At 51.8% G+C, this 26,948-nt stretch overlaps 6 protein-coding genes across 12 annotated transcripts in view; 3 read left to right on the top strand and 3 right to left on the bottom strand.

The window, feature by feature from the left end:
- The window catches only part of LOC125950030 (E3 ubiquitin-protein ligase ZNRF2-like), an 87,043-nt gene extending 80,334 nt beyond the window's left edge, over positions 1 to 6,709 (bottom strand). For 2 of the 3 annotated variants that reach the window (XM_049677628.1, XM_049677617.1), the window contains exon 1: positions 2,682 to 3,271. The gene's annotated coding sequence lies outside the window, so the exon portion shown is untranslated. Of the gene's footprint in view, positions 1 to 2,681; positions 3,272 to 6,445 lie in introns of those variants that run through there. The other variant, XM_049677598.1, reaches the window with a different exon arrangement.
- Positions 6,710 to 7,067: 358 nt separating this feature from the next.
- Positions 7,068 to 8,581, top strand: LOC125950011 (mitochondrial GTPase 1). 3 transcript variants are annotated; one of them, XM_049677577.1, is made up of 3 exons: positions 7,068 to 7,329; positions 7,403 to 7,755; positions 7,847 to 8,581. In XM_049677577.1, exons 2-3 carry the CDS (start codon positions 7,436 to 7,438, stop codon positions 8,478 to 8,480), a joined length of 954 nt encoding a protein of 317 aa, XP_049533534.1. In that variant the 5' UTR covers positions 7,068 to 7,329; positions 7,403 to 7,435; the 3' UTR covers positions 8,481 to 8,581. The 3 variants fall into 3 exon arrangements, with proteins under 3 accessions (XP_049533534.1, XP_049533544.1, XP_049533526.1); XM_049677587.1 differs by having other exon boundaries at positions 7,068 to 7,333; positions 7,414 to 7,755; XM_049677569.1 differs by having other exon boundaries at positions 7,069 to 7,333.
- A 404-nt stretch (positions 8,582 to 8,985) lies between these two features.
- LOC125953633 (lysophosphatidylcholine acyltransferase-like) lies at positions 8,986 to 17,465 on the top strand. 2 transcript variants are annotated; one of them, XM_049683319.1, is made up of 9 exons: positions 8,986 to 10,015; positions 10,367 to 10,512; positions 11,504 to 11,721; positions 15,920 to 16,187; positions 16,257 to 16,520; positions 16,665 to 16,818; positions 16,923 to 17,027; positions 17,104 to 17,239; positions 17,324 to 17,465. In XM_049683319.1, exons 1-9 carry the CDS (start codon positions 9,683 to 9,685, stop codon positions 17,407 to 17,409), a joined length of 1,710 nt encoding a protein of 569 aa, XP_049539276.1. In that variant the 5' UTR covers positions 8,986 to 9,682; the 3' UTR covers positions 17,410 to 17,465. The 2 variants fall into 2 exon arrangements, with proteins under 2 accessions (XP_049539276.1, XP_049539284.1); XM_049683327.1 differs by lacking the exons at positions 8,986 to 10,015; positions 10,367 to 10,512; positions 11,504 to 11,721 and adding an exon at positions 11,751 to 15,161.
- Positions 17,466 to 20,371: 2,906 nt separating this feature from the next.
- Positions 20,372 to 24,214, top strand: LOC125953645 (lysophosphatidylcholine acyltransferase-like). Its single transcript, XM_049683341.1, has 8 exons — positions 20,372 to 20,509; positions 20,590 to 20,735; positions 22,257 to 22,474; positions 22,563 to 22,830; positions 22,913 to 23,330; positions 23,397 to 23,513; positions 23,595 to 23,733; positions 23,827 to 24,214. The coding sequence occupies exons 1-8, from the start codon at positions 20,387 to 20,389 to the stop codon at positions 23,931 to 23,933; spliced, it is 1,536 nt and encodes a 511-aa protein (XP_049539298.1). The 5' UTR covers positions 20,372 to 20,386; the 3' UTR covers positions 23,934 to 24,214.
- Positions 24,215 to 24,293: 79 nt separating this feature from the next.
- Positions 24,294 to 25,365, bottom strand: LOC125958327 (uncharacterized). Its single transcript, XM_049691640.1, has 2 exons — positions 24,803 to 25,365; positions 24,294 to 24,761 (listed from the first exon to the last, which is right to left on the bottom strand). The coding sequence occupies exons 1-2, from the start codon at positions 25,345 to 25,347 to the stop codon at positions 24,296 to 24,298; spliced, it is 1,011 nt and encodes a 336-aa protein (XP_049547597.1). The 5' UTR covers positions 25,348 to 25,365; the 3' UTR covers positions 24,294 to 24,295.
- Positions 25,366 to 26,387: 1,022 nt separating this feature from the next.
- The window catches only part of LOC125950404 (putative uncharacterized protein DDB_G0271606), a 15,746-nt gene continuing 15,185 nt past the window's right edge, over positions 26,388 to 26,948 (bottom strand). For both annotated transcript variants that reach the window (XM_049678410.1, XM_049678496.1), the window contains one exon: positions 26,388 to 26,948. This exon is cut by the window's right edge. The gene's annotated coding sequence lies outside the window, so the exon portion shown is untranslated.

The raw sequence follows: 26,948 nt of genomic DNA, 5'->3' as shown, positions 1-26,948 counted from the left end.
CGCCGAAATGAAAATTGGCACCCGGGGAGAACGTGGACTTGCTGCCGCTCTCGGCGCGTGTTAACAGAAGAATGCATGCGGGATAGAATTTTTGGCGAGCCTGTGCGTGTGTGCAACGTGTGCGTGTGTACGCGCGCCGTGATTGGCGGGACACGGAACAAAAGAAAGCCAGACGCGCGCGAGTTAGAAAAGTCGAACGATCGCAGTCGCCGTTGCCTTTCGTTGCTTTCTACTGCGCCTTCGATTTCTTTTATGCCCATTTTTGGGCATAGAATTTTTCGTGTGTCGCTCCTGCTGCGTGCTGATTTGCTAAACAAATGCTGAGACAAAAGGTAAACGACCAGGAGCACGACACAGAAGACAAAAGAACGTACTTCACTCTAAATACGCACCACGCACCCCGGGCCGGTGTCGCTGGAGGGTTGTAGCAAGAGCATAGATTGCAACTTCTCCTAACCTGGTTTTTTGGCCAGCTCGTCGATGTCCGATTTTTTTTAGGAAGAGGGGGAGGGGGGGGGTTGCAGGCAGGAGGAGCAGCGATCCGCGCAGCCTTCTGATTTCCAGCCGGGGCGCTGGCGCTGCTTTTCTTTTTTCCCTATTTTCTCTATTTTTTGTTTGTTGTAATGCCCTGCTATCCTGTGACCACTTCCGTTAACCTTTCCGGTGCCAATCCTTACTTTAGTTAGTTGACCACTGCTGCAACAACCTAACTCTCCCTATCAACACACACACAGAGCACCAGCAGGAGCACGAGCACAATCACGCATATGCACGCAATAAGGGATAAATCACACGCGCATAACGCGCCAGGATCCACCAGGGACCACCGGGTCCTTATAATCTACCCGAAAAAAAACAAACCATTGAAACACAAACCACTGAAAACAGTACTGGGACACTCGCGCATACTCGAGTTATCACTACATGGCGCATGCCGCCGGCGCGGTTTCGATCGATCAAATTCTTAGCCATCACCGCGCGTGGTGCGACCAACTCTGGACTTCGGCGCCGAAATGAAAATTGGCACCCGGGGAGAACGTGGACTTGCTGCCGCTCTCGGCGCGTGTTAACAGAAGAATGCATGCGGGATAGAATTTTTGGCGAGCCTGTGCGTGTGTGCAACGTGTGCGTGTGTACGCGCGCCGTGATTGGCGGGACACGGAACAAAAGAAAGCCAGACGCGCGCGAGTTAGAAAAGTCGAACGATCGATCGCAGTCGCCGTTGCCTTTCGTTGCTTTCTACTGCGCCTTCGATTTCTTTTATGCCCATTTTTGGGCATAGAATTTTTCGTGTGTCGCTCCTGCTGCGTGCTGATTTGCTAAACAAATGCTGAGACAAAAGGTAAACGACCAGGAGCACGACACAGAAGACAAAAGAACGTACTTCACTCTAAATACGCACCACGCACCCCGGGCCGGTGTCGCTGGAGGGTTGTAGCAAGAGCATAGATTGCAACTTCTCCTAACCTTGCTCTTTGGCCAGCTCGTCGATGTCCGATTTTTTTAGGGTGAGGGGTGGGGGGTGGAGGCAAGAGGAGCAGCGAATCGCGCAGCCTTCTGTTTTCCAGCCGGGGTGCTGGCGCTGCTATTCTTTTTTCCCTATTTTTTCTATTTTTTGTTGTAATGCCCTGCTATCCTGTGACCACTTCCGTTAACCTTTCCGGTGCCAATCCTTACTTTAGTTAGTTGACCACTGCTGCAACAACCTAACTCTCCCTATCAACACACACACAGAGCACCAGCAGGAGCACGAGCACAATCACGCATATGCACGCAATAAGGGATAAATCACACGCGCATAACGCGCCAGGATCCACCAGGGACCACCGGGTCCTTATAATCTACCCGAAAAAAAACAAACCATTGAAACACAAACCACTGAAAACAGTACTGGGACACTCGCGCATACTCGAGTTATCACTACATGGCGCATGCCGCCGGCGCGGTTTCGATCGATCAAATTCTTAGCCATCACCGCGCGTGGTGCGACCAACTCTGGACTTCGGCGCCGAAATGAAAATTGGCACCCGGGGAGAACGTGGACTTGCTGCCGCTCTCGGCGCGTGTTAACAGAAGAATGCATGCGGAATAGAATTTTTGGCGAGCCTGTGCGTGTGTGCAACGTGTGCGTGTGTACGCGCGCCGTGATTGGCGGGACACGGAACAAAAGAAAGCCAGACGCGCGCGAGTTAGAAAAGTCGAACGATCGATCGCAGTCGCCGTTGCCTTTCGTTGCTTTCTACTGCGCCTTCGATTTCTTTTATGCCCATTTTTGGGCATAGAATTTTTCGTGTGTCGCTCCTGCTGCGTGCTGATTTGCTAAACAAATGCTGAGACAAAAGGTAAACGACCAGGAGCACGACACAGAAGACAAAAGAACGTACTTCACTCTAAATACGCACCACGCACCCCGGGCCGGTGTCGCTGGAGGGTTGTAGCAAGAGCATAGATTGCAACTTCTCCTAACCTTGCTCTTTGGCCAGCTCGTCGATGTCCGATTTTTTTAGGGTGAGGGGTGGGGGGTGGAGGCAAGAGGAGCAGCGAATCGCGCAGCCTTCTGTTTTCCAGCCGGGGTGCTGGCGCTGCTTTTCTTTTTTCCCTATTTTCTCTAATTTTTGTTTGTTGTAATGCCCTGCTATCCTGTGACCACTTCCGTTAACCTTTCCGGTGCCAATCCTTACTTTAGTTAGTTGACCACTGCTGCAACAACCTAACTCTCCCTATCAACACACACACAGAGCACCAGCAGGAGCACGAGCACAATCACGCATATGCACGCAATAAGGGATAAATCACACGCGCATAACGCGCCAGGATCCACCAGGGACCACCGGGTCCTTATAATCTACCCGAAAAAAAACAAACCATTGAAACACAAACCACTGAAAACAGTACTGGGACACTCGCGCATACTCGAGTTATCACTACATGGCGCATGCCGCCGGCGCGGTTTCGATCGATCAAATTCTTAGCCATCACCGCGCGTGGTGCGACCAACTCTGGACTTCGGCGCCGAAATGAAAATTGGCACCCGGGGAGAACGTGGACTTGCTGCCGCTCTCGGCGCGTGTTAACAGAAGAATGCATGCGGAATAGAATTTTTGGCGAGCCTGTGCGTGTGTGCAACGTGTGCGTGTGTACGCGCGCCGTGATTGGCGGGACACGGAACAAAAGAAAGCCAGACGCGCGCGAGTTAGAAAAGTCGAACGATCGATCGCAGTCGCCGTTGCCTTTCGTTGCTTTCTACTGCGCCTTTGATTTCTTTTATGCCCATTTTTGGGCATAGAATTTTTCGTGTGTCGCTCCTGCTGCGTGCTGATTTGCTAAACAAATGCTGAGACAAAAGGTAAACGACCAGGAGCACGACACAGAAGACAAAAGAACGTACTTCACTCTAAATACGCACCACGCACCCCGGGCCGGTGTCGCTGGAGGGTTGTAGCAAGAGCATAGATTGCAACTTCTCCTAACCTTGCTCTTTGGCCAGCTCGTCGATGTCCGATTTTTTTAGGGTGAGGGGTGGGGGGTGGAGGCAAGAGGAGCAGCGAATCGCGCAGCCTTCTGTTTTCCAGCCGGGGTGCTGGCGCTGCTTTTCTTTTTTCCCTATTTTCTCTAATTTTTGTTTGTTGTAATGCCCTGCTATCCTGTGACCACTTCCGTTAACCTTTCCGGTGCCAATCCTTACTTTAGTTAGTTGACCACTGCTGCAACAACCTAACTCTCCCTATCAACACACACACAGAGCACCAGCAGGAGCACGAGCACAATCACGCATATGCACGCAATAAGGGATAAATCACACGCGCATAACGCGCCAGGATCCACCAGGGACCACCGGGTCCTTATAATCTACCCGAAAAAAAACAAACCATTGAAACACAAACCACTGAAAACAGTACTGGGACACTCGCGCATACTCGAGTTATCACTACATGGCGCATGCCGCCGGCGCGGTTTCGATCGATCAAATTCTTAGCCATCACCGCGCGTGGTGCGACCAACTCTGGACTTCGGCGCCGAAATGAAAATTGGCACCCGGGGAGAACGTGGACTTGCTGCCGCTCTCGGCGCGTGTTAACAGAAGAATGCATGCGGGATAGAATTTTTGGCGAGCCTGTGCGTGTGTGCAACGTGTGCGTGTGTACGCGCGCCGTGATTGGCGGGACACGGAACAAAAGAAAGCCAGACGCGCGCGAGTTAGAAAAGTCGAACGATCGATCGCAGTCGCCGTTGCCTTTCGTTGCTTTCTACTGCGCCTTCGATTTCTTTTATGCCCATTTTTGGGCATAGAATTTTTCGTGTGTCGCTCCTGCTGCGTGCTGATTTGCTAAACAAATGCTGAGACAAAAGGTAAACGACCAGGAGCACGACACAGAAGACAAAAGAACGTACTTCACTCTAAATACGCACCACGCACCCCGGGCCGGTGTCGCTGGAGGGTTGTAGCAAGAGCATAGATTGCAACTTCTCCTAACCTTGCTCTTTGGCCAGCTCGTCGATGTCCGATTTTTTTAGGGTGAGGGGTGGGGGGTGGAGGCAAGAGGAGCAGCGAATCGCGCAGCCTTCTGTTTTCCAGCCGGGGTGCTGGCGCTGCTATTCTTTTTTCCCTATTTTTTCTATTTTTTGTTGTAATGCCCTGCTATCCTGTGACCACTTCCGTTAACCTTTCCGGTGCCAATACTTACTTTAGTTAGTTGACCACTGCTGCAACAACCTAACTCTCCCTATCAACACACACACAGAGCACCAGCAGGAGCACGAGCACAATCACGCATATGCACGCAATAAGGGATAAATCACACGCGCATAACGCGCCAGGATCCACCAGGGACCACCGGGTCCTTATAATCTACCCGAAAAAAAACAAACCATTGAAACACAAACCACTGAAAACAGTACTGGGACACTCGCGCATACTCGAGTTATCACTACATGGCGCATGCCGCCGGCGCGGTTTCGATCGATCAAATTCTTAGCCATCACCGCGCGTGGTGCGACCAACTCTGGACTTCGGCGCCGAAATGAAAATTGGCACCCGGGGAGAACGTGGACTTGCTGCCGCTCTCGGCGCGTGTTAACAGAAGAATGCATGCGGGATAGAATTTTTGGCGAGCCTGTGCGTGTGTGCAACGTGTGCGTGTGTACGCGCGCCGTGATTGGCGGGACACGGAACAAAAGAAAGCCAGACGCGCGCGAGTTAGAAAAGTCGAACGATCGATCGCAGTCGCCGTTGCCTTTCGTTGCTTTCTACTGCGCCTTCGATTTCTTTTATGCCCATTTTTGGGCATAGAATTTTTCGTGTGTCGCTCCTGCTGCGTGCTGATTTGCTAAACAAATGCTGAGACAAAAGGTAAACGACCAGGAGCACGACACAGAAGACAAAAGAACGTACTTCACTCTAAATACGCACCACGCACCCCGGGCCGGTGTCGCTGGAGGGTTGTAGCAAGAGCATAGATTGCAACTTCTCCTAACCTTGCTCTTTGGCCAGCTCGTCGATGTCCGATTTTTTTAGGGTGAGGGGTGGGGGGTGGAGGCAAGAGGAGCAGCGAATCGCGCAGCCTTCTGTTTTCCAGCCGGGGTGCTGGCGCTGCTATTCTTTTTTCCCTATTTTTTCTATTTTTTGTTGTAATGCCCTGCTATCCTGTGACCACTTCCGTTAACCTTTCCGGTGCCAATACTTACTTTAGTTAGTTGACCACTGCTGCAACAACCTAACTCTCCCTATCAACACACACACAGAGCACCAGCAGGAGCACGAGCACAATCACGCATACGCACGCAAAATGGCACAAACCACACGCAGCAGCTGCTCGTGACATATTCAGACAAAATGGCTTCGAGCAGGACACCGATTTGGAAATTTAGGCGACAAACAGGCGGCTACGCGAGTAATGGCTGGAATCGCGTAGCAGCAGCAGCAGCAGCAACAATTGTATCGCCGACGACTACTACCCTGCCACTTCACCATCCCTCTCACTTGCTCGCATTCTCCCTCTACCTTATACATCTCCTCCCTCCGCACCCTCACCCCCAACACTTCACTAGTCCGTCGTATGTGGCCTGGGTATTGCGCCGCTGCTGTTTGCTTCTTGGACTTTTTTTGTCATTGCGTAGCACGCACGTTCCGCCTTCTACCACATTCTACCACAGCAGGTCTCGCCCTAGCTGGCCCGGTCCCGACACAATGGCCAGGGGAAGGTTTCCAAAAAAGATGAGCCTTCAACGATAGAAACTTCTCGTTCGTGCGTGATCTGGTGATTGCTTTGCCTTGGCCAAGGAGAGGCCCTGTACCTCGAAACGGCCACAGTAAATAAGCGAGGCGTGCGTGCGTGTCTCTGTGTGCACGCAGCTGGTAAAAAAGAAAAGAAAAAAAGATGTGTGCGCTGTTGTGCGACTTGCAAACAGGCACCACACACCATCGGTAGCTGAAAAAAGGGCTTACCCCGCGGATGATTTTCCTTCCCGATCCGGTAGTCCCGCGTCTGGCACGCGCACACAACAATCAAATCTTTCACAAGAACGGCACGAGACGAATGATGCACTTTCGACAGCGAACGCGCGCGTTAGCTCATGGCCTTCTGTGGGCTGGCTAGGTTTTTGGGCGACGGGCAAAAGATTGCGTTTTCTGGGAGCGCAGCGACAACGACGACGACGACACCTCCGGCCCCGCGCGCGAGACTCTATGACCAGAGTTTGACAGCTTTCGCTCCGTTCGCAGCGCAGCTTTGACAGCTCGCGGCACTGCGAGTGCGAAGGATTTGCAAGAGGGCGATAATTTGTTGGCAAACCGCGGGCGAATATACGCCTTTCGATTGAGCGACGACGGGGAAGAATCCGATAATGCTAACGATGAGATTCGAGACTGGAATTTCCTTTACGGTGAGAGCACTGACACTTTTAACAAACTCTACAACTCCTTCCCGTAAACGCGATGGGCCCACAGCGCGCATTGACACTGGTTACTAAGGTCGTTGCAAAAAAAAAAAAACGGACACATTTTAAACCACAGAAATCCCAGATTGTGCTCTTTTTCTGGCCCAATTAACGCTAAGCTGATCGCGATCAGATGCTGTGGCCGATGCTATGGTTTCGTTTGACCCACTCGCTGTAAAATAAAATTATATTCCGTGCTTAAATTTGTTTGGATATTCCAAACGAACGAACTATGCGATCGGAACGTCACAACAGCTGACGAACAAACAAATAGTGATTATCAGGCCGTGTGTGGAGGTTTGGGGATAAGCTGATTGTGCCGGTTGAACGTTTTCGGTCGAAAGCAAGCAGCAACCATTGGAAAGAGTTTGGCAATCCGATTTAGGCGCATCAGTAGGTATACAGATTACACAAACCCGTTTTTTGCCAACAAAGGAAGCATATAATAGGTGCCTAATAATTACAGGGGTGCCACAGGATAATTGCCAGAAGCCTCAAAATGCGTCGCTTCCGTACATGTTTTCCGGCGGTACCGCGTGAACTGCTCAACTGGTTCCCGGGCCATATGGGAAAGGGCATGAAGCAGATGCAACAGAAACTGAAGCAGATCGACTGTGTGATCGAGGTGCACGATGCACGTATTCCGCTAACCGGCCGCAACAAAGACTTTCGCACCACGGTTAGCGGTATCAAGCCACACATCCTTGTGCTCAACAAGCAGGATCTGATCGAACGGCGGACTGCAGATGCGATACTGCAACGGTTGAGGCAGCAGGACGGCGAAACGGAGAACATTATTTTCACCAATTGCAAAAACCAGTGAGTGTGCTGGATCGTATTTTTGGGGTCACGGCAGCGGCCGCTCGATGTGATTGTTTCACCCTGCTTCTCTTTGCTCTATCGGTCGTAGGAACTGCAGTGGTGTGAGGCGGGTGGTTCCGCTCGCTCAGGAGCTCATCTGCGGCTCGGACAGGTACAATCGCGCCACGGAGAAGGATTTCTGCATCATGATCATCGGCGTGCCAAACGTGGGCAAATCGTCCCTGATTAATGCGTTGCGGAACCGGCACCTCCATCGGAAGGGTGCTAGCCAGGTCGGTGCGTTGGCCGGAGTAACGCGGAGCGTCCTGAACCGTATTCGAATCAGCCAAGACCCATCGGTTTACCTGCTCGACACGCCCGGCATTCTGCAGCCGAACATCGGCGACACAGAGACGGGGCTCCGGCTGGCATTGGTATCGTGCTTGCAGGATCATCTCGTTGGCGAGGAGCTAATCGCGGACTATCTGCTTTATTTGCTTAACAAGCAGCAGAATTTCCGGTACGTCGAACTGCTTGGCCTAACTGAACCGACCGATTCCATTGCGGAGGCCCTAGTTGGCGGCGCCGTGCATCATGGCAAAACGATCCGCATGAAGCAGCTGGACGGCACAGTGGCCATCCGGCCCGATGTCGTCGCAGCGGCCAAGCTGATGCTCAAGGCCTTTCGCACCGGTGCGCTCGGGAGGATAATGCTGGATGAAGATAAAATTAACGTGAGATAGTAGTGTTGGTGCCCTATTGTGTGCTTGGTAGAGTGTGAACATGTAGGAATAAAACAAACTATAGAAGGAATATAGAAACGTAGCATAATTAAATCCGCCTGCTAGAGCAGTGTTACATTTTTCGCCCGTTTTTTGCACCAGCAGGCGGGATTGCAAAACAATAAACGGGGCAAATGGTTGAGTAGATATCAGCCAGCTTTTGCGAGTTTCCAAATGGCGAATCGGCATGTGTGAGAGTGAGAAGAGATAGACAAAAAGATAGAGAGCGATATATCTCTGTTACGATATATTTTGTTTCCCTTCTCCCTACGCGTCACTTGGATATCATCCGGTCCTTCTATCTCTCTCGCACTCGTTGCTGTGCGCAAAAGCATAAAGTGTCGTCCATACGATGCTACGATTTCACTGCTATTTCGATCTGAGCAAATCGCATCGGTACGTGTGGACGCTCCGCCGATTGTTTCGATCTCATTTCGTTTGTTATTTGCGCAGATACAAATAGCACTGATATCGCAGCGTGTGGACCACCCTTAAGCACGTTTGCGTGGTAGTGTGTGGTGGATTGCAGATATTATAGGTCGGTGGTGCGACGCTCGCAGCTTCCATAAACAACACGCGGCTTGTCGACGAAAGAAGAAAGTGTCAGCCAAGTGGACGCGCGTGCCACGGAGAAAGTGTGCACGATAGCTGTAAAGTCTGTCTGCTCATCGGGTCTAGCTCGCTAGCTAGCCAACCAGCGTTCTCCGGCCAGTCCGGATCATCCCCAAAATCGCGTTGGTGCCAACTCGCCAATTTGCCGGAACGCAATAGACCACAGCGCTACAGCGAAAGAGACAGCGAGAGGGCGAGCGAACGAGTGAGCGGGTGACGATCCAAGCAGTAGTGCGACTGAAAGTTAAAGTTTCGGTGGAGTGTTTGCGAGTGCAAAGAGAAAAAAGAAACGTTTGGTGACGTGTGACAACGGCAAAGTACGGTGTGGTGGATCAGAAAACGGGAGGACGGGGGGCGTGCGCTGTCGTAGCGAGCGCGGTACCCACCTTGGGCAGCTAGCTGGCTAGCTGCCGAAACACAGCGAGTGGTTGGTTGCTTGCTGTCGGCTGTTTGGGGTGCACCATTTCCGGTTTCCGGTTGAGCGGACCTTTTGTTGATTTGCGTGCGTTGGGACGTGCGTGCGTGCAGCCATCGTAGGCGTGTGCGCAGCAATGGCGACCGTGTCACAGCGAGCACCAAAAACGGCGGCCCAGGCCCAGGCCGCGGCAGCGACTAGCGGTAGCAATGACAATGGGGAACAGCAACGCACCATAACCAGCCAGCCATTGCAACAGCAGCATCCAGCGCGTCAACCTTCGCGAAGCAACAATCAACGGGATGCGGACACGACGACCACGACGACAACGACGGCAACGGCAACGGCAACGGCGACAATAACTACAAAAACATTGGCCTCGGCGGCCGGCAATGCTCCCGCCGAGATACACTATGTCAACCCGTTCGTACACAAGCTCGTCTGGGACGATCCGATAGACAAACTTAAGGTAGGGTCGAACAACATAGTACATGTTCTCGGATCGGAGAAACCAGCGCACCACTTAATCTCCCCCCTTCCGTCGATCACCAGATCCGGATCATTTCGGAACAGGCCAAAGTTAGAGGGCACACTCGAATGTTACGCTATTTTTAGCTACCGTTGACTTTACATCTGGCTTTGGATATCCTCCCATGAACGCCTCCCCCCCCCCCCCCCCCCCCTTCCCGCACTACAACATTCAGGCATTGAGGGAAATTGCCATCTTTTCGATCGCGCAGCTCAGGAATCCAGCAGATCATAGCTCGCTCGCATCCTCTCACCCATTTTCTCTATCTCTGTTTCTCTCTATTCTCCACAGACTGCGCTGCTCACCATCTTCCTGCTACCGTTTCGGGTGATATTGATACTGGTGTGCCTGGTGATGGCATGGGCCCTCGCCAACATCGGCCTGTACGGCCTATCAACTGAGGAGCTACGTACGAAACCGCTCACTGGTTGGCGGCGGTGAGTATCCGCATTTCCGCGGGAAAACGGATGAAAGGGACGATCCAATTCTGGGGAACGGGAACCTTACTGTGAGTGTATTTACAGGGGAAGTAGTAGATAAACTCCCTATTACCTTTGTTATCCTGTTTCGGTGTAAACGACGTGATCACTTTTAGATACCAAACCGATGTGCCGATGTACCTGTTGCTCCCGGAAGGCTGAACCGTTAAAAAGTAAATCGAACTGGGGCCCTTTTTTGCTTTATCGAGCTCGTACAGACAATAAAATCCAGGTCCCATAGATTCAGAGAGCGAGCGAATACCGAGAGCAAGGAGGCTGCTACCGTCACGCAGGAGCGTCCTGCTGGGTTGATTGACGCTACGGCGACATAGTGGGTACTAATCTTGGAGAAAATTAAGGAGAAACTCTTGGTTGGCGTTGCCCTTTGTCACGTTGAATTGGATTCGCTTTCGCCGTGCTGGCTGAGCCATCCAGCCAGAGTTCATCGGTCTAACATCAATCCAGAAGATTTTCTCCACCTTTTGTATGTGCTGTGTCGCGGACAACAAATGTAACTAACCCTCGCTAACCACTAGCGCCCTGCACCGAAGGGCGAATCGACTAATATCGCGACAGTTTGTCTCGGGCACAATGCCGGCAATACTTTGTATATATACTCTAGGTATCTATTGTTTAAATGGAGGCGCGAGAGGCGTTGGGTATGACGGTGCCGCTCCTTGTGCTAGCCGGAGTAATTTAACCGCTCTTCCGTCTGATCCCGGATCTGACGATAAAAATCAACACGATCATCGATCAACCAGTACTTCCTTCCCCCTCGCAAAAACACGGAATGCTTAAGTGTTCCGACGGTTGTGATTAATTTTGCGCTTGTTTTTTTTTTTGTTTTTTTGTTGCTTTCCTCTACCCTTCAATATATGTGCACGCCCGCGCGCGTATGTGTGTGTGTGTGTGGCGCCATTGCCGGACGCACCGTGTACTCCGTGTGCAGCCAGCTGCGACACTTTACCGCCGTGGTGATGCGCACACTGTTCCTGTTCGGCTCGTTCAACTTCATCCGCTACAAGGGCGTCCGGGCGTCACCGAAGGAGGCACCGGTGATCTGCGTCGCGCCTCACACCGCCTTCTACGATTCGATCTGCGTCGTCCTGTTCGGCCCATCGGCCGTCGTCGCCAAGTACGAGACGGCTTCGCTGCCATTTTTCGGAAGTAGGTGGTTCAGCCCTGTGCAGTGTTAGGGAGCGCTGTTCTCTTTCACTCTGTCACTCTCTTCTCGCAAACGCAACGGCTTCGCGCGCTCGAACGCACCATCATTGGGGGCATGATCCGAGAAGAATTATGCGAGAACACACACACACACACACACACACACACACAACATACGGAACACGCCTACCCATACTGCAACTACTGGTTTCCCTTCCGATGTATCCGTTCTGTGCGTGGCTATCGGTCTCTTCCTCAAGACTAGGGTAGGGATTGGTATTGTGCGAAAGGCCCGAATCTACTGCTTCGGAGCTCATTTTATCTGGTTAGTTCCTCTGGAAGCATCCGTCAGGCTTCCTGGTACTGGCCAATTCACTCAGGCTAGCAGAGGTTGAACCTCTCGAGCAGGAGAAATGGACAATGGAAGACAATCCGGTCCATTATCGGAGTCCAACAATAACAAACCGGGAAAGCGGTCCTCATCGCATCATCGCTCCCTCTCTCCTCCCCACTATCCTCTCACCGCTTACGCTTGATGTGCATTCCGACCGTCGGTTGCGCATTGCATAGATGGCATTGCCATCTGAGCGAAAAGTGGGTCAACATCCAACAAGGAGCCGCAGCAGCAGCAGCAGCTGTACAGCGTTGAAGCTCGAAAGTGAAACCCCTGCTCCGGGTGACGAACAAACCCTGTTAAAATTTATAACTGTTAGCACCCGACAACTCGACGACGACGACGACGACGACGACGACGAAGACGACATTGACTACGCGGATGCAACGGTCGCATACGGCTGCCCTGCGCAAATCCTTTTGCACCCTGTATAGTATGCAAGGCCTCCCTATCGTTCGTACACTGCCTAGATCATGCATCATCCTTTCATTTGGCTCCCCTTCGCGCCCCTCCATCCTCACAGCATCACTCGCTCGCTCGCTCCATTCTCCATCATTTCACGGCTTTCGCTCTGGCGTCTTGCGGTCCTTGCACTGCCGCAAGCGCGAACAACTCCGACCCACATTTTTCCCTCCGCAGAAGTCCCACAAAAACGGCATCGCTGATAGCGCGACGGGGCAGGAACGCAGATGGGACGAAAAGTGTGTCTCGCGCGAAGTTGTTCTTATCATGTGACGCATCACGTCTACAGCAGCGCGTATGCTAGGGGTCGTGTGTTTTTTTTTTGTTTTGTTTGGTCCGTGACTAACTCATCTAACCTCCGCATCACGTACCATCTACTAATCCGGGGTTAGTTGTTAGGAATCGGACTGGGATACGTTCAGGGGTGATGTTGGTGCACGGGATATCGAAAACAATTTCAATTGCAGATCTCCTAACATGGTTGAGCTGCACTGTGATTTGGAATCATTGCACTGCGTAAATCAGTTCCGCATGCGTATCCCTAGGCTACTAGCGCTACTACCTCTCACACGCCTCGTTTGATGACTTTAGCTCGTCTGTACAACCAGGCCTGCATTGATCCTGCATGTTCAGCATAAGCATCATTATCATCATCATTATCAAAACAAACAAACTAACAACATGCCAATTTACTGTGCTGCACCTGGTGGTTGGATTGTGCTGATATGTGCGTGTTTCTGTGGGCCTAGGATTCCCACCGTTGCGGCGGCGCACCGTCACCGCCGTCAAGGTTCATCGAGCTTGCTCGGCGGGGGCAATGCGTCCAGTCCAGCACTCTGGATGGTTCCAAATTTGGCTGTTTGTTTGCTGCCCCCTTCACAAACACCGTTTGCGTAAACGTCGACTGACCTCGCATTTTGCTGACGTCGCGTAGTGGCGCAAACCGCAGCCGTCTGCTGAAATTCGCGGCTCAGCGCGACGCGTATTATAAATAAACCGAAGCGACGCGATACGATCGATTAGGATTTGTATCGAGCGGAAGAAAAGGCGTGCATTGTGCATTTGCGTGCTTGAGTTGTGTGTTGTGGGTCCGGTTCCATGTTGGAGCCGCCGGATCTGCATTCGCATCTCATCAGCGCCTACAATGGCAATTCGATTCGCTTTACCGTCATCGTTTATATTTATATACAAACATACCAAGACACTAACATTACCATTCCTTCCTTGCCAATTGTATTACCTATTGCTTGAAATGGTTTCTTTCGGTCGCGCTAAAGAAGTAAAACATTTTGGATGCGCATTCGACATTGCACCAAAAGTGCACGATACTGATATCCAGCATCATAAGCAGGCCAAAACCCAGCTTCACCCAACTACCACCATACGGTCATGACAACGCGGCAATGAAATGCTCTGTTGTTTTCTGTGTCTCGTATATGGTCTGTGTCTGCTGTTCGCCTACGTACTGACGCTACAGCAGATCGCTTTATTATCAATCTAATCACTACGGTGGTAGTACTGGCGCGAAGATACCATGATCGTGTGTCACACATTCATTTGATCATCATCATCATCATCGTATTAATTCACGTCTTAAACCTCATCTTTACCCCTACGGTACTCATTTCATTTCTCATTTTTGTCTTTTTTCTCTTCTCTTTCTCTCTCTCTTTTCTCTCTCTCTCTTTCTCTCTTTCTCTTTCTATCTCTCATTCTCTCTCTTTGTATTGCGTTATATTTTTCTCTGTTGTATTTTGGTTTTTGCTTAATCTGTTTTGTTCTTCCTGGTGGAATGCGTTGTCCTGCTGACGCTATTCATTTCCTTCTCGGTTGGGGACTGCTATTGTTGGTTCCTCTAATGCAATACATTCTTTCGAATCCGTTTTCCTTTCGATGTGTGGTGCCTTGCATCGACATTTCCCATTTCCACTCTTCTTCCTTTCTTTCCCCCTATCGCCTTCAATTTGTTTTATTCAATTACCGCCACCCCATACTTTTCATCGTCCCGTTACCGATCGATTCAACCGAACGCACACACGATGCTGGCAATCGATTCTCTCTCTTCATAAACACTCACATACATACATACACATACACACCAATCAACACATACATCATTGCATGTTTGTACGTGACGATGACCATGGTGACTACGCAACCCCGACCACGACGACACGCGCTTATGGACGCTGCCGCGCGACGATCTCTGGACGCCATGACCACTACCACTACCGACCACGGCACCGAGCATTCGATCCTTGTCCTGCTCCTACCCCAATCCCCCTAACACACTTTGATCATCTACTAAATTTGACCCCACCCCACCCCATCCCACCACCGTCTCCTCGGTTTGCCGGGTTCGCCGCATGCAATGCAAACAGGCGCATGAAGCTGCTGCTGAGCGAGTTCGCTGTACTGATGTACACGTGTGCTGGACTCGGCATTACGATCCATGGTCAGCAGGCGGCACGCCACGAGGCGCCGGTGCTAGTCGTATCGCCGCACAGCTCCTTCCTCGATGCGGTCATCATCTACTTGACCGGGTTGGCCAGTCCGTTGGTGCGGAACGCCGACCGCAATCTCGGGAGTAAGTGTCCTCATCGTCAAATCGCATCTTTGCTCACTATTTCACCGCCATCACCACGCACCTCTCTACTTTCTCTCTCTCTCTCTCTCTCTCTTTGTCTCTTTGTCTCTCTCTCTCCCTTCCTCCCTCTCTCTCTCTCTCTCTCTCTCTCTCTCTCTCTCTCTCTCTCTCTCTCTCTCTCTCTCTCTCTCTCTCTTAACCCACTTCACATATTTCTTTGCTACCTCGCTCACACTGTTTTAAATGTCTTTTATGTCCGTCCCTCGTCGGTATAAAGTTTGATCACTGGATCCCTCCTCCCACCCTATCATTTCTATATCCCACCCATTCCAATTCCACTCCAAACAATCCAGCATCTGTCGTCCTCACTGTCCCATATCAACTGCTAGGGTTTTACTCACTACATCGAGGAAACTCCATTCTCCGTCCGTCCGGAGACCCCCTTCACAGATCCCTACAACCGAGCAGCCAGTGTAGTTTGCTGCACCTGTACATGTGTGTCCGTGTGTGTATGTAGATGTGCGTGTGTGGAGTTAATTCTCGTTGATCCTTGCGACGTGGCGTAGTCGTGTGTGAGTGACAGAGATAGACAGATAATATGTGTGCTCCCATGCAACCTGCTACTCGCATCGCATGTCGATTGAAATCGGATGTAACGCCTTTTCTTGTTTTGTCTTTCTTCCTGCTGTATTTTGTGCCTCCGCTGTGCTGGCCCTTCCGGTTTCGCTCTGATGCAACTCCCGAATGTCCCGCCCTAGAGCTAATCGATTATGCGCAACCGATCTACGTGTGCCGCGAGGATCCCCACTCACGCCAGAGTACGATCCGGGAGATCATACAGCGGGCCAACTCACCTGAGGACTGGCCCCAGATACTGATTTTCCCGGAGGGTACCTGTACCAACCGGACGTCTCTGATCCAGTTCAAACCGGGCGCCTTCTATCCGGGCGTCCCGATTCAGCCTGTGCTGATGCGCTACCCAAACAAAATCGATACCGTCACTTGGACCTGGGAGGGACCGGATGCGTAAGTTGCGCAATAAATCTGCGCCTCTCTTTTACTGACGCTTTTCTTTCATTCTTTCGCACTCTACAGCATCCAACTGCTGTGGCGCACACTGACTCAGTTTCACACGTTCTGCGAAATCGAATTTCTTCCCGTGTACTATCCGAGCGAGGAGGAGAAGGCGGATCCGAAGCTGTATGCACGCAACGTCCGCAACCTGATGGCTCGGGCCCTGGACATACCGATCTCCGATTACACCTTTGATGACTGCAAGCTAATGACGTTCGTGAAAAATGTGCACCTACCGTACGCGGCCTCCAGTGCTGACATTGAGAAGCTGCGCAAAACGCTATGGTGGGTGGATCGCACTCCAGCGACCGCTGTACCGCTTTACTCTAATGACTCTCTCTCTCAATCTCTCCCTCTTTCTCTCTCTCTCTCTCTCTCTCTCTCTCTTTCTCTCTCTCTCTGTGCCTCTTTTTCTCTTTCTTATAACAGCTTGGACCAGCGTAACCCGGAAATGTCCATCGTGCGCCTGGAGCGTGAATTCAATGATAGGAACAGCTACGTCACGATTGAGGAATTTGCCAATCGTCTGCAGATTGACGCTGAGGATGAATCGACCGTCGGTCTGTTTAGGATATTTCTCAAGGTGAGCAAAAGCAGAGCAGAGCAGAGTCTGTTACGCTAATAGTTGATGGTTTTATTGGGGGATTGGAATGTTTCCGTTACACTGTTTTCATGCTCTATCCGCAGACCTCCAACGGCACTGTTATCGACTTCAGAGAGTATCTATTGCTGACCCTCTTCCTTATCACGCTTTACACACCGAAGTTGCAGTATGTGGAAGCCTTATTTCAGGTGAGTGTTCCTTCCCTTCGGATATTTTTTTTGTATAGGTCGCAGAGGTAATCCCTGGCATCCTTTTCTTTTGCAGTTATACGGTGTAGATGGGTGCGTGGACCGCGAAAGGCTGTATGACACGTTGAAGTATCTGGTACGGATCTCTCACGCCGATGTTGACGCTCTATTCTTTGCCAGCGATGCGCAAAACCGTGGAACGATAAACTTTGGTGAGCATAATTGCGATTATATTGGTGTGGCTAGCAGGTTAGCGTTGCATAATTCAATGGGCTTGATTTTTTCTTGTTTGGCAGAACAATTCTGTGCGGCCATCGAACAGCATCCGCTGCAGAGGAAGCTGCAGAAGAACAACGATCCCAACAACCTTCGACTGGGCTAAGGTTGATAATGCCAGAGAAAACGGTATCCGGCTTGCCTCAATCATCCCTAGCCGTGACCCGATCCATCGGTATACCGTTGCTAGAACTCTCCACTCTACCCGTTTTTGCGTTCAACGTACGTTTGCTGGTTTTAATTTTTCTTTGTGTGTGCAAATAAGAATGTGTTTTTCATTGTGTATGTAGAGCATGTGTATACATGCTTTGTGCCGAACCACTGATTGATTTGATCGATCGTAATTCGAGAGACAGCTAGTACTTGTTGTGAAGTAGGGGAAGCTGCTCTTAACCTTATCAATCAGTTCACCTACACACCTACACGTTTCTCCATTCAAAGTAATCTCATTGTGGCTAAAACTCTTTTGTGATTCTCTGCGTACTTAAGGAAGGCTACTTAGAAATGCTCTACCAGCCAAGGATTGCTCTTCGAGCCCGGCCACTCGAAACATAATACTCGTCCAATCATACACTAGTAAAAGTTAACTTATTTAAAGCAACAAACGGCACATAACACTCAGTGCTGACTGAGGTAGACTGAGTTTCCTACGTGGGCTGTTTGCTCAATTGTTTTAGGGTCACCGCTCGGGTGAGTTGTTGGTCTTGGGTAAGCCACCAGGCTAGTCCACCCCTAAAATCTAACCACTAACCTGAAGTAAACGCAAACAACACAGAACGAAACACGCACAAGCCGTTTGTTCCACACAGGCACCGAAAAGCAATAGATTTAACGCAACAGGCGTTTCGCCTTTCTCTCGAGCGCGCATTCTATTGGAGCGTTTTTTATTTTATAAACTCCCTATGGTCCTAATTCTCAAGTGAAGAAGTGCCAGTGTTTTAGTTGTTTGTATAGCGTTGCCCATACTGTTTATTTCGTTTTTGTGTTGCCGTGGTTAATTGGTTGGTAAGCGCTGCCGGACGTTCCAAGCTTCCAGTGTGTATCGGAATCGATAACAAACAGATAAAAACCAAAAAAAATATGAACATTGTTTGAAAACAAAGAAAAAACCAAACACAAACATGCAAAAGCGACGGGGCTAGCACAATTTGGCCATAATCATAGGAAAAATTTAGACACCCGGCTGAGGACAAACAGTAATACGCAAACGCATCGGGCCAAAGGTCAAGTCGTACACTTGCAGCAGAATAGTTGAGCAAAACAAACATCCATTAGCAAATACAAAGCACAATAGAAGGCTAAGAAGATTGTACGCAGAAAAACCTAGTAAAATTTAACCTAAGCGATTCAGCGGCAGAAGGATGTGACGTCGTATCGTTGTGTCGCCCTGTACACGATAGGAATGCCGGAAAGGACGCACTAGAGCGTTCTCATTGAATTCTTTTGCAATTTGGGCTGGTAAGCAAAATTGGCAAGGATATCGGAGTTCCTGCTGGATGAAATGAAATGTAATGAGGATTAAAAAACCAAAATCAACTCAATCATTGGCTGTTTCTTTATATATGTTTTAACTTTTAACATTTATTTTTGAATCTGACCGATTTCCGTGACGGTGGCACGAATGGTTCGCGAGATAAAGAGAGAGAGAGAGAGAGAGAGAGAGAGAGAGAGAGAGAGAGAGAGAGAGAGAGAGAAGTAGGTGGAGGTTCGGCATGTGATGGTTTTTCGCCTTTTAAGCGCGTATCCTTGTTATAAGTTGGTTTTGTCGCTGTGTGCGCTTGTATCTACCGGTGTGTTTGGATTTTATACAAGTGTGCATGTATGTATGAAGGTATGTATGTATGTTGTTTCAACGTAGAGGATCGTATCGCGTAGGTCGCGAAAGCGAAGGGTAGCACACTACGGCTGTACCGAGGCTGTACCGAGTACATGAACACGGGTAGAACACCAGAAAAAATTAAATAGGAAAAGGAAGAGCGAGAGCGAGAGAGAGAGAGAGAGAGAGAGAGAGAGAGAGAGAAATGGCAGGGACAGCCGCGCGCAATCTGTATTTATTTAGTTTGTCGAGTCAGAGTGAGCGCCATGCAGTAGTCGAAGCAGCCAGTATGTTGTTTGCCCCTTTCTGTTCTTGCGGGGGCCCGGATCCCGGTTATCAGGGGCTTGGCAGACTAAGTGTTGATTCGAGTATGTCTGCGTCTGTGTTGTACTTATGGTTAAAACAGGGGAAGGAAAAGTATTGGTTGCAAGGCACAAAAGCGAAACAGAAAGAAGATATATTAGATATATATACATACACATATATGTATACATATATCCATTTAGAGGAAAATAAAGTTGACCGCAGCCAAGTAGAAGCTGAGAAAAATGAGACAGCGGAAAAACCTTCGGTGTTTCGGTGTTGACGTCCGTGTGGATTCTTGTGGGGGCCGGTTTTGTTGTCGTCTAAGTCTAAGGTTCAGCAGCGGCAGCAGTAGCAGCAGCAATAACACTGAAGGTAACGAGCGATAGAGCGCGAGCGAGAAGGCGTTGTTCCTGATATTTATAGCAGCAAACCACGAAACTTCGCCAACGTCTCGACCCCGAGCATAGTGAGTGGTGCGGCGTGGTAGGGTGATCTGATCGCGTTTGTATGGCGTGCTCGAGTTTATAAGCCAGTTGAGCAGTGAAGCTACGCGAGGTGGCTCGAAAGTCGTTGTCGCCCGTTTGTGGTGCCGCGGGTTCAGCCAAGACGTTGGCACTTTAATGGGTTTTCCCCCCTTTTTCTTGATCGAACCACGTGTCTGTGTGTACGTGCGTGTATGTATATGGTTTTAAAAACCGCACGTCAATCCGTAATAACAAACTCTTTCGGACTCACTTGAGACCAGTGACGCGATCCAGACGTGTGGTGGGTGTATATGCGCTTGCGTGTGTGCATGTGTGTCGTGTAGTGTTGTGCGTGGAGCTTGAACGCCGTCGAACAGAAAACACGTGCTAGACTCCGGGGTGAGCCGGAACCGGAACTTCTCTCTCCGCTCGATCAACCATCCCGATCTATCGTGATCAACACCGAAAACCATCGTCACAATCAACCCGGATCGGCGATGGCAACCGCGTCAGCATCGGTAGTCGATGGGCCGGCGAGCGAACGCCGCATCCGGGCGGACGAGTACGTTAACCCGTTCGTCCTGCGGCTCGATCTGACCGATCCGTGGGAGAAGCTGAAGGTAAGGGGCATCCTCGGGAGGCTCGCTGGTTCGTTGGCTCGATGGATTCCGATTTGATTTGCTTGCCTTACCTACCGTAGACCTACCTGATGACGATCTTCGTGTTGCCGGTGCGGGCGGTACTGATGGGCGTGTGCTTGGTGGTGGCGTGGATATTCGCCTCGATTGGACTGTACGGACTGACGGACAAGGAGCGCCGCTCCGTACCCATATCCGGCTGGCGACGGTAGGTAGCACGCGCACGTGATGAGTCGCAGGCATCTTCAGAGCCGGGGTAAGAGGAACAGTAAAGGAGGGGCTGGCGTGCGATTGCGCGCGAAACCGATCAGCCGACTGTCCAGTGACCTTTATACCGGCCGCGCTATCGGTCACGCAGTTTTCTGCTCGCGTGCGCACACACATACACACAACCTAGGTAGCGAGAGTAGTAGCTTATCTTTACTTCCGAGTCAGAGGTATACGTCATCGGCGGCGGCGACGGCGGCGACGGCGACGACCCTTATCGCCGTTGAGTATGTCGCCACAGCAGAACATGTGCGTTTTGGGTTGTCTACACGCACTCAGAGAAAGAGAGATAGAGAGAGGCAGTGAGAAAGTATAAGCGAGAGAGCGGAATGTAGGTTGTTTGGCTGCCAAAGTGGCGTGATCCATCGTCAGCCAATGTGGGGCGTAGTAAGGTCTGCTGAGATGTAAAAAAACCGGCTTTCCCTACCCTGCCCAACCCCCTATCTCCGATCCTCCGTTCCTCTTCTAACCTTGTACCACTACGAACACCAGCTCAACAACACAGCCCCAGATGCCAGCCAGGCGATGTTGCTGTCCGCGTCCGCATCATCGTTTTGGTTCAAGGCGATTGCACACCCAAGGAAAAGCGAGCGCCATATACTCGATGGGAAATCCGCACTCTTGCGCTCTCTCGGATTATCTCTCTCTCTCTCTCTCTCTCTCTCTCTCTCTCTCTCTCTTTCTCTCTTTCTCTCTTTCTTTCTCTCTTTCTTTGTCGAAGAAAACCGTCGATGGTCTGCATCTGTTGTTGAAGGTGCGATCCCTATCTAGTCGCTCGTATTGGCTCATACTGTATCACATACAGACACACGCAGACACACGCTACCCACAGGATCTGGCATGTGATCCTCAATTTTCATTGCACCCAAAGCAAATAAAACAGCAGCATAGCACTGACTTGCGGTGGCGTCGTTACACTGAATGGCGTCGTGGATAATTGCGGTTGAGGTTATGGCAGGTCAAGCCCGGGACTATTGAACGTTCCCATGCGTTCCCATGATCGGAACGATGACTAACTGAAGTAACCAATAATCGTTAAGGGTGTCCGGTGCGGCAGGTTGCAAAGTCGTAAGGGGCGCAAATTGCATAATTTCTGGGGCCAAGATTTTTAATTTTTTTGCGGTTAAATAACCGTTGGAATGTGCCAGCAACTGAAACACACGATAAAATTGATTTGTCATTAGCAAAGACCTTCCCCCCCCCCCCCCCCCGGGCTCCTTGATAGCTCTCCTTAAAGTCATTAATGTAATTCGTTAAATGTATTCAGCTCTAATGGTGTGTAAAAGGTTGAAGGGGGGCATTTGTTAAGTTAAAACTACCATTTAACATTATTTTTATCATTTTACTTTGTATGCGCGGCTTGGCCCCCAAGGGTGTGGAGGTGGGGGAGCTTCGAAGATCGTGCCTAAAATGTCCCCTCTTTTCTCCCCTTCGCCTCACCATTCTCACCACCTAAAACAAGGGAGATGCGCGAGCTGACGGCGCTGGCTATGCGGGCCCTGTACGCGTTCGGTTCGTTCCACTACATCAAGGTGAATGGCGAGTGTGCGTCACCGCGGGAGGCCCCGCTGGTGGTCGTCGGGCCTCACTACAGCCTGTTCGATTCGATCGTCGTCGCGTTCTGCGGACCATCGACCGTGGTAGCGAAGAGTAAGGCGGCCGACCTACCGCTGATAGGCAGTAAGTGATCGGCACCGGTGCTAGGTACCAGCCATACCCATCAGATACGCTTTGTCATTGATTTGCCTGCTTGATGCATGCTTTGCAGAGATCATCGACATCACGCAGCCGATCTACGTGTGCCGGGAGGATCCGAACTCGCGGCACCTGACGCGCCACCTCATCGTCGAGCGCGTCATTTCGAAGGAGGACTGGCCCCAGATCCTGATCTTCCCGGAGGGAACGTGCAGCAACGGGAAGGCGGTGGTCCAGTTCAAGCCGGGCGCGTTCGGGCCCGGCCTACCAGTGCAACCGGTCGCCATTCGCTACACAAACCCGCTCAATACGGTCTCGTGGACGTGGGAAGGACCGGGCGTGTAAGTGCTCCTGAACCTATAGCCCTACACACACACACACACACACACACACACACTATTCATGCTCGCTCTGTCGTTACAGGCCGGTGCTACTGTGGCGTACCCTAACCACCTTGCACACCGGCTTCGAGATCAACTTCCTGCCGGTCTACTATCCGGATGAGCGCGAGCGCAACGATGCGAAGCTGTACGCGCGGAACGTGCGCGACCGGATCGCCGCCTCGCTTGGCATACCCGGCACCGACCACGGTTACAACGATTGCCGCCTGATGAACTACATGATCGCGATCGGCATGCCGTACTACGCGTGGAGCCACGATATCGCCAAGATGCGCCGCTGGCTCAGCCTCAGCGATGGTGCGGTCGAACGGCAGCTGCTCGAACGTGAGGCACCGTTCACCGAGCGGAACGCGCACCTAACGTTGGACGCGTTTGCGACGAGCTTACGGATCCCACCCGGCGATGACTCCGCGCGGATTCTCTTCCAGATCTTTACCAAAGTAGGTACCCCGGGGGCTTCCCATGGCTAACCAAACTCACGCGCTTCCTTTGCCCCTCGTACGCAGGACAACGAGCCGCATCGACGCACGGACACCATCGACATGCGGCAGTATCTGCTGTTGGCCCTTTTCCTCAGCACTATCGGCAGCCCGAAGCTGGCGTTGCTGCAGCAGCTGTTCAAGGTAAAGTACGACGTAAAGTACTAGGCTACTGCTCGTTCGGTTTTCGGCTAAAAGCAGGTTACCTTCCCCATTGCATTGCAGCTTTACAGCACCGACCGGTGGCGAGTGTCCAGCGAAGGGTTGTACCGGGCTGTGCAGCATCTGTCGACCATCACACGCACCCAGTGCGATCAGCTGTTTGCCAAGGCGGACACGCACAATTTAGGATTAATTACCTTCGGTAAGTGGCGGCGCGAGGGTACGACACACACACACGTCTAGACCAACCGGTGTATTATCTGTTCTCGTTCTTCTGTTTCTTTTCCCGTGGCAGATCAATTCGAGGCTAGCATTGGCTGTCATCCGATTCTCATCGAACTGCAGGAGCTAAACGAGCCCCCACCGTACGCTGCGTCACCACCGGCGCCGGTAGCCAGCTAGGAACCAGCGAATCGCGCATCGCGTCCGATGTTTCTGTTGCTCCTGCTCCATGTTCTGCTCCTTTATTAGTGCCCAGCATTAGCCCCGCTAGTTTGTCGATATCTGTATACACACACACACACACACACACATGCATGCATGTACATCCACACTTACACTCGTTACACACACGCACACACATATACGCAAGCGAGGCGTGCGTTTACATATGTTTAAGCTACCCCGCCCCAGGTGGTCAGTAAAGCCTAGTGAATGACCAGTATCCTGCCTCGGTGTTACCGTGTTTAGTTCTCTCTCTCTCTCTCTCTCTCTCTCTCTCTCTCTCTCTCTCTCGCTCTCTCTCTCTCTCTCGCTCTCTCTCTCTATGCTGGTTGGAAGGGCTCGACGTCGTACTCCTCGATGCGACAAACGAGCGGTACGTCGCGCAGCTGGGGTAGGTGCCGCGGCGCATGTACCGTGACGTGATCGTCGACGAGCTGGCGCCGATAGCGGTGCCACCGGAGCTCGAACAGAAAGTGCCGAAACAGCCGGTCGCGCGACGGTTGCCGTTGCTCGAGAAAGATCCGGATACGGTGCCAGACGTTGCCGCGGTTCTGCTGCTTCTCCAGCAGCCAGTAGCGCGGTATCAGCAGACACTGGACGCGGCTGCGGGCAAACACCACCCGGTCGACCATGTGCTCCCCAATGCCGAACACCGAGCCGCGGCTGTACGTAGCGAGATCGAAGAAGTGATGCTCGGTGCCCGCTTGTCCCGTACCGGTCTCCAGGTGGGAAAACCTACGGGAAAAGAACGGGTGGCGAGGTGGCGCGCTTAGGAGCAGAGTGTTCAACAAATCCCCCGGTTTAGCGTTCACCCATACCGACTGCACTCTTCAGTATCATCCTCCTGGGGTGGTGGTGGTGGTGGTGGTGTTGTTAGTGGTAGTGGCTGCTGTTCCGGGACAGTTTCCGGATCCCCGGCACTCCAGTCCGCGGCGAGCAGACAGCGACGACGTCGGCGGTGGAAGCGCGTAATTTCGTCCTCGATCGGGAGGGCCCGGGTGAGCCGGTACCGGGCGGTACCGGGCGTGCGAGGGTCATGGTACCGTAGTAAGCGCAGGCACTGCAGCAGCCCGCATTCGCCGCTCAGCACGAAGTGCGCATAGTTGACCGGTGCCTGCCCCTCGACGAACACCGTCTGGTCCGGTTCGTACTGGCGGATGTGGGCCCGGTGGCAGCAGTCACGCCGCTGCTCATCCGACCACCGATCGAAGTAGGTGAAGCGCGCCAACGCACCCAACAGGTCCGCCTCGGCCCGGCCGGAACTCAGCTTGAAGACGCGTTGGAGGGCCGCTTCCTGGACGACACCTGGCTGCAGACTGGCTAGCTGGCTAGCTAGCTGCCTGGCTGGTGCTGGTGCTGTACCGAGAGCCATGCCAAATAGCCTGCTGCTGGTAGTGACGGCTCGTATGGTGGCTTGGCCCCGGGGGGGGGGGGGGGGGTGGTATCGCGTGAGCACCGCATCGCCACATGAAATCGTCATGACTGTCGGGCCCGTAAGTAGGTTAGTCGGCAAAAGGCGAGCGGTGGTGGAACCGTTAACCAGCCCATCTTTTTCCTCTTTCCTTTACGACCTTGACTTGAAGCTTGAGTTGAGTTGAGGGGTTGTCGATCCTGCGGCTGTCACGCGATTGTTGGACAATCGCTACCACGCTGCCACGGAATCGGAGTGGCATCGATTGAGCGCGTAAAAATTTACGATTTACTAACAAGCTGAGAAGGGAATAACGGGCGTGCGCGCACGCGCACGCGCGCGCCAGGGAGAGAGAGAGAGAGAGAGTTCGATTTGGCCGCCAATACGCCTACAAGTAGGCAACGCTGATGCTGGACTGGTTTTTGCGGAATGTGGAAGAGCGACGGGGAGAGGACGGAGAGCTTTTCCCCCTTCCCCCTCTTCTCTGCATGCAATCTGCAAGGAGCAAACTTGCGCAAATAGCAATATTGAAGGAGATGATGATGAGTTACCGCGATAAACCGTTCGGCGTGTAAATAATTGTAGACAAAGTCCCAAACCCCCGGGTGTACCTGGTGTGTAAACACTATCTCGTAGCACTAACGTTTATTAAAAGCTAATTCAGCGCTCCCTCCCTCTCTCTCCCTCCCTCCGACGTTCCCTGCTTAGTGGTGTAGAGCCTGCTTCTGCTTCGCGAAATCGGAAACGTCTCGGAAACGGGGTGCGAGCGAGCGAGCGAGCGAGCGACCGATCGTTTCTTACCTAATAATCTCCCCCGGACACACGGCACGGTGACGGTGGTATTGTGGGAGGGCAATGTGGAGGAAGGCTAAAGCCGGAAGGTGGGGCTGGAAGCCTCCTGGTTGTTGCTGCTGCCGGTTGTCTGATCGTCAACCACGGAAGGAGCCCTGGGAAGACTCCCTACTCCCGATAGCTTCCCCCCCCCCCTCTCCACGCTCGAATTTCCCGACCCCGCTCCCCGCCCTCTACCTCATCCTTCTCCTTCTTCTCCTATTCCGTCATCTGCTCATGTCGTGTCGTGTAATGCTTAAATAACATGAAAACGCATTCGTGCGAGAATGATGAAAATTCGATGATGTGTGTGTGTGTGTGTGTGTGTGTGCTTTTTTTTTTCGGTGTGCGTGGGTAAAGGGTGTGGGGCATGAAAGAAAGGAATGAGTCGAGCTGAGAGCTGTTTCCCGTGAGCGTGATGGCCGTGATAGGGCAGATCACGAAGGGGTGGGGGTAAGGGTTGAGGGATGCGCTAGATAGTAGGGCTGCACCACCCCCAAGGGTGGTGGAGGGGGGGCGGGGACCAGTAATAAATATGGCAGAGCGATCCCAGCCACACCGCACACACCGCCTGCACACACACACACACTCTAATGCACGACAAAGGTTAAAAATAAAAAAAAAACTTGTGACCGGAGGACAAAAAAAAGGAGCAAGAAAGGGGATGCGCTGCTCGCATGAGCGGTTGGTTGGTACTGCTCAAAGGGGGCGGACTACTGCTAGTTTGTGGC

Source organism: Anopheles darlingi, chromosome X (genome assembly GCF_943734745.1).
Source record: "Anopheles darlingi chromosome X, idAnoDarlMG_H_01, whole genome shotgun sequence".
Lineage (NCBI taxonomy): Eukaryota > Metazoa > Arthropoda > Insecta > Diptera > Culicidae > Anopheles > Anopheles darlingi.
This window is presented reverse-complemented; position numbering and strand designations above follow the sequence as displayed.

What these genes read in the sequence shown, in the direction of transcription:
- LOC125953645 (XM_049683341.1), top strand. Translation starts at nt 20,387, where the DNA reads ATGGCAACCGCGTCAGCATCGGTAGTCGATGGGCCGGCGAGCGAACGC. An exon ending in ATCCGTGGGAGAAGCTGAAG is followed by an intron (nt 20,510 to 20,589) that starts GTAAGGGGCATC and finishes TACCTACCGTAG; the next exon opens with ACCTACCTGATGACGATCTT. An exon ending in TTTAGGATTAATTACCTTCG is followed by an intron (nt 23,734 to 23,826) that starts GTAAGTGGCGGC and finishes TTCCCGTGGCAG; the next exon opens with ATCAATTCGAGGCTAGCATT.
- LOC125950011 (XM_049677577.1), top strand. Translation starts at nt 7,436, where the DNA reads ATGCGTCGCTTCCGTACATGTTTTCCGGCGGTACCGCGTGAACTGCTC. An exon ending in TTCACCAATTGCAAAAACCA is followed by an intron (nt 7,756 to 7,846) that starts GTGAGTGTGCTG and finishes TATCGGTCGTAG; the next exon opens with GAACTGCAGTGGTGTGAGGC.
- LOC125953633 (XM_049683319.1), top strand. Translation starts at nt 9,683, where the DNA reads ATGGCGACCGTGTCACAGCGAGCACCAAAAACGGCGGCCCAGGCCCAG. An exon ending in TTCGCTGCCATTTTTCGGAA is followed by an intron (nt 11,722 to 15,919) that starts GTAGGTGGTTCA and finishes GTCCCGCCCTAG; the next exon opens with AGCTAATCGATTATGCGCAA. An exon ending in AAGCTGCGCAAAACGCTATG is followed by an intron (nt 16,521 to 16,664) that starts GTGGGTGGATCG and finishes TTCTTATAACAG; the next exon opens with CTTGGACCAGCGTAACCCGG.
- LOC125958327 (XM_049691640.1), bottom strand. Translation starts at nt 25,347, where the DNA reads ATGGCTCTCGGTACAGCACCAGCACCAGCCAGGCAGCTAGCTAGCCAG. An exon ending in CAGGAGGATGATACTGAAGA is followed by an intron (nt 24,762 to 24,802) that starts GTGCAGTCGGTA and finishes GGGGGATTTGTT; the next exon opens with GAACACTCTGCTCCTAAGCG.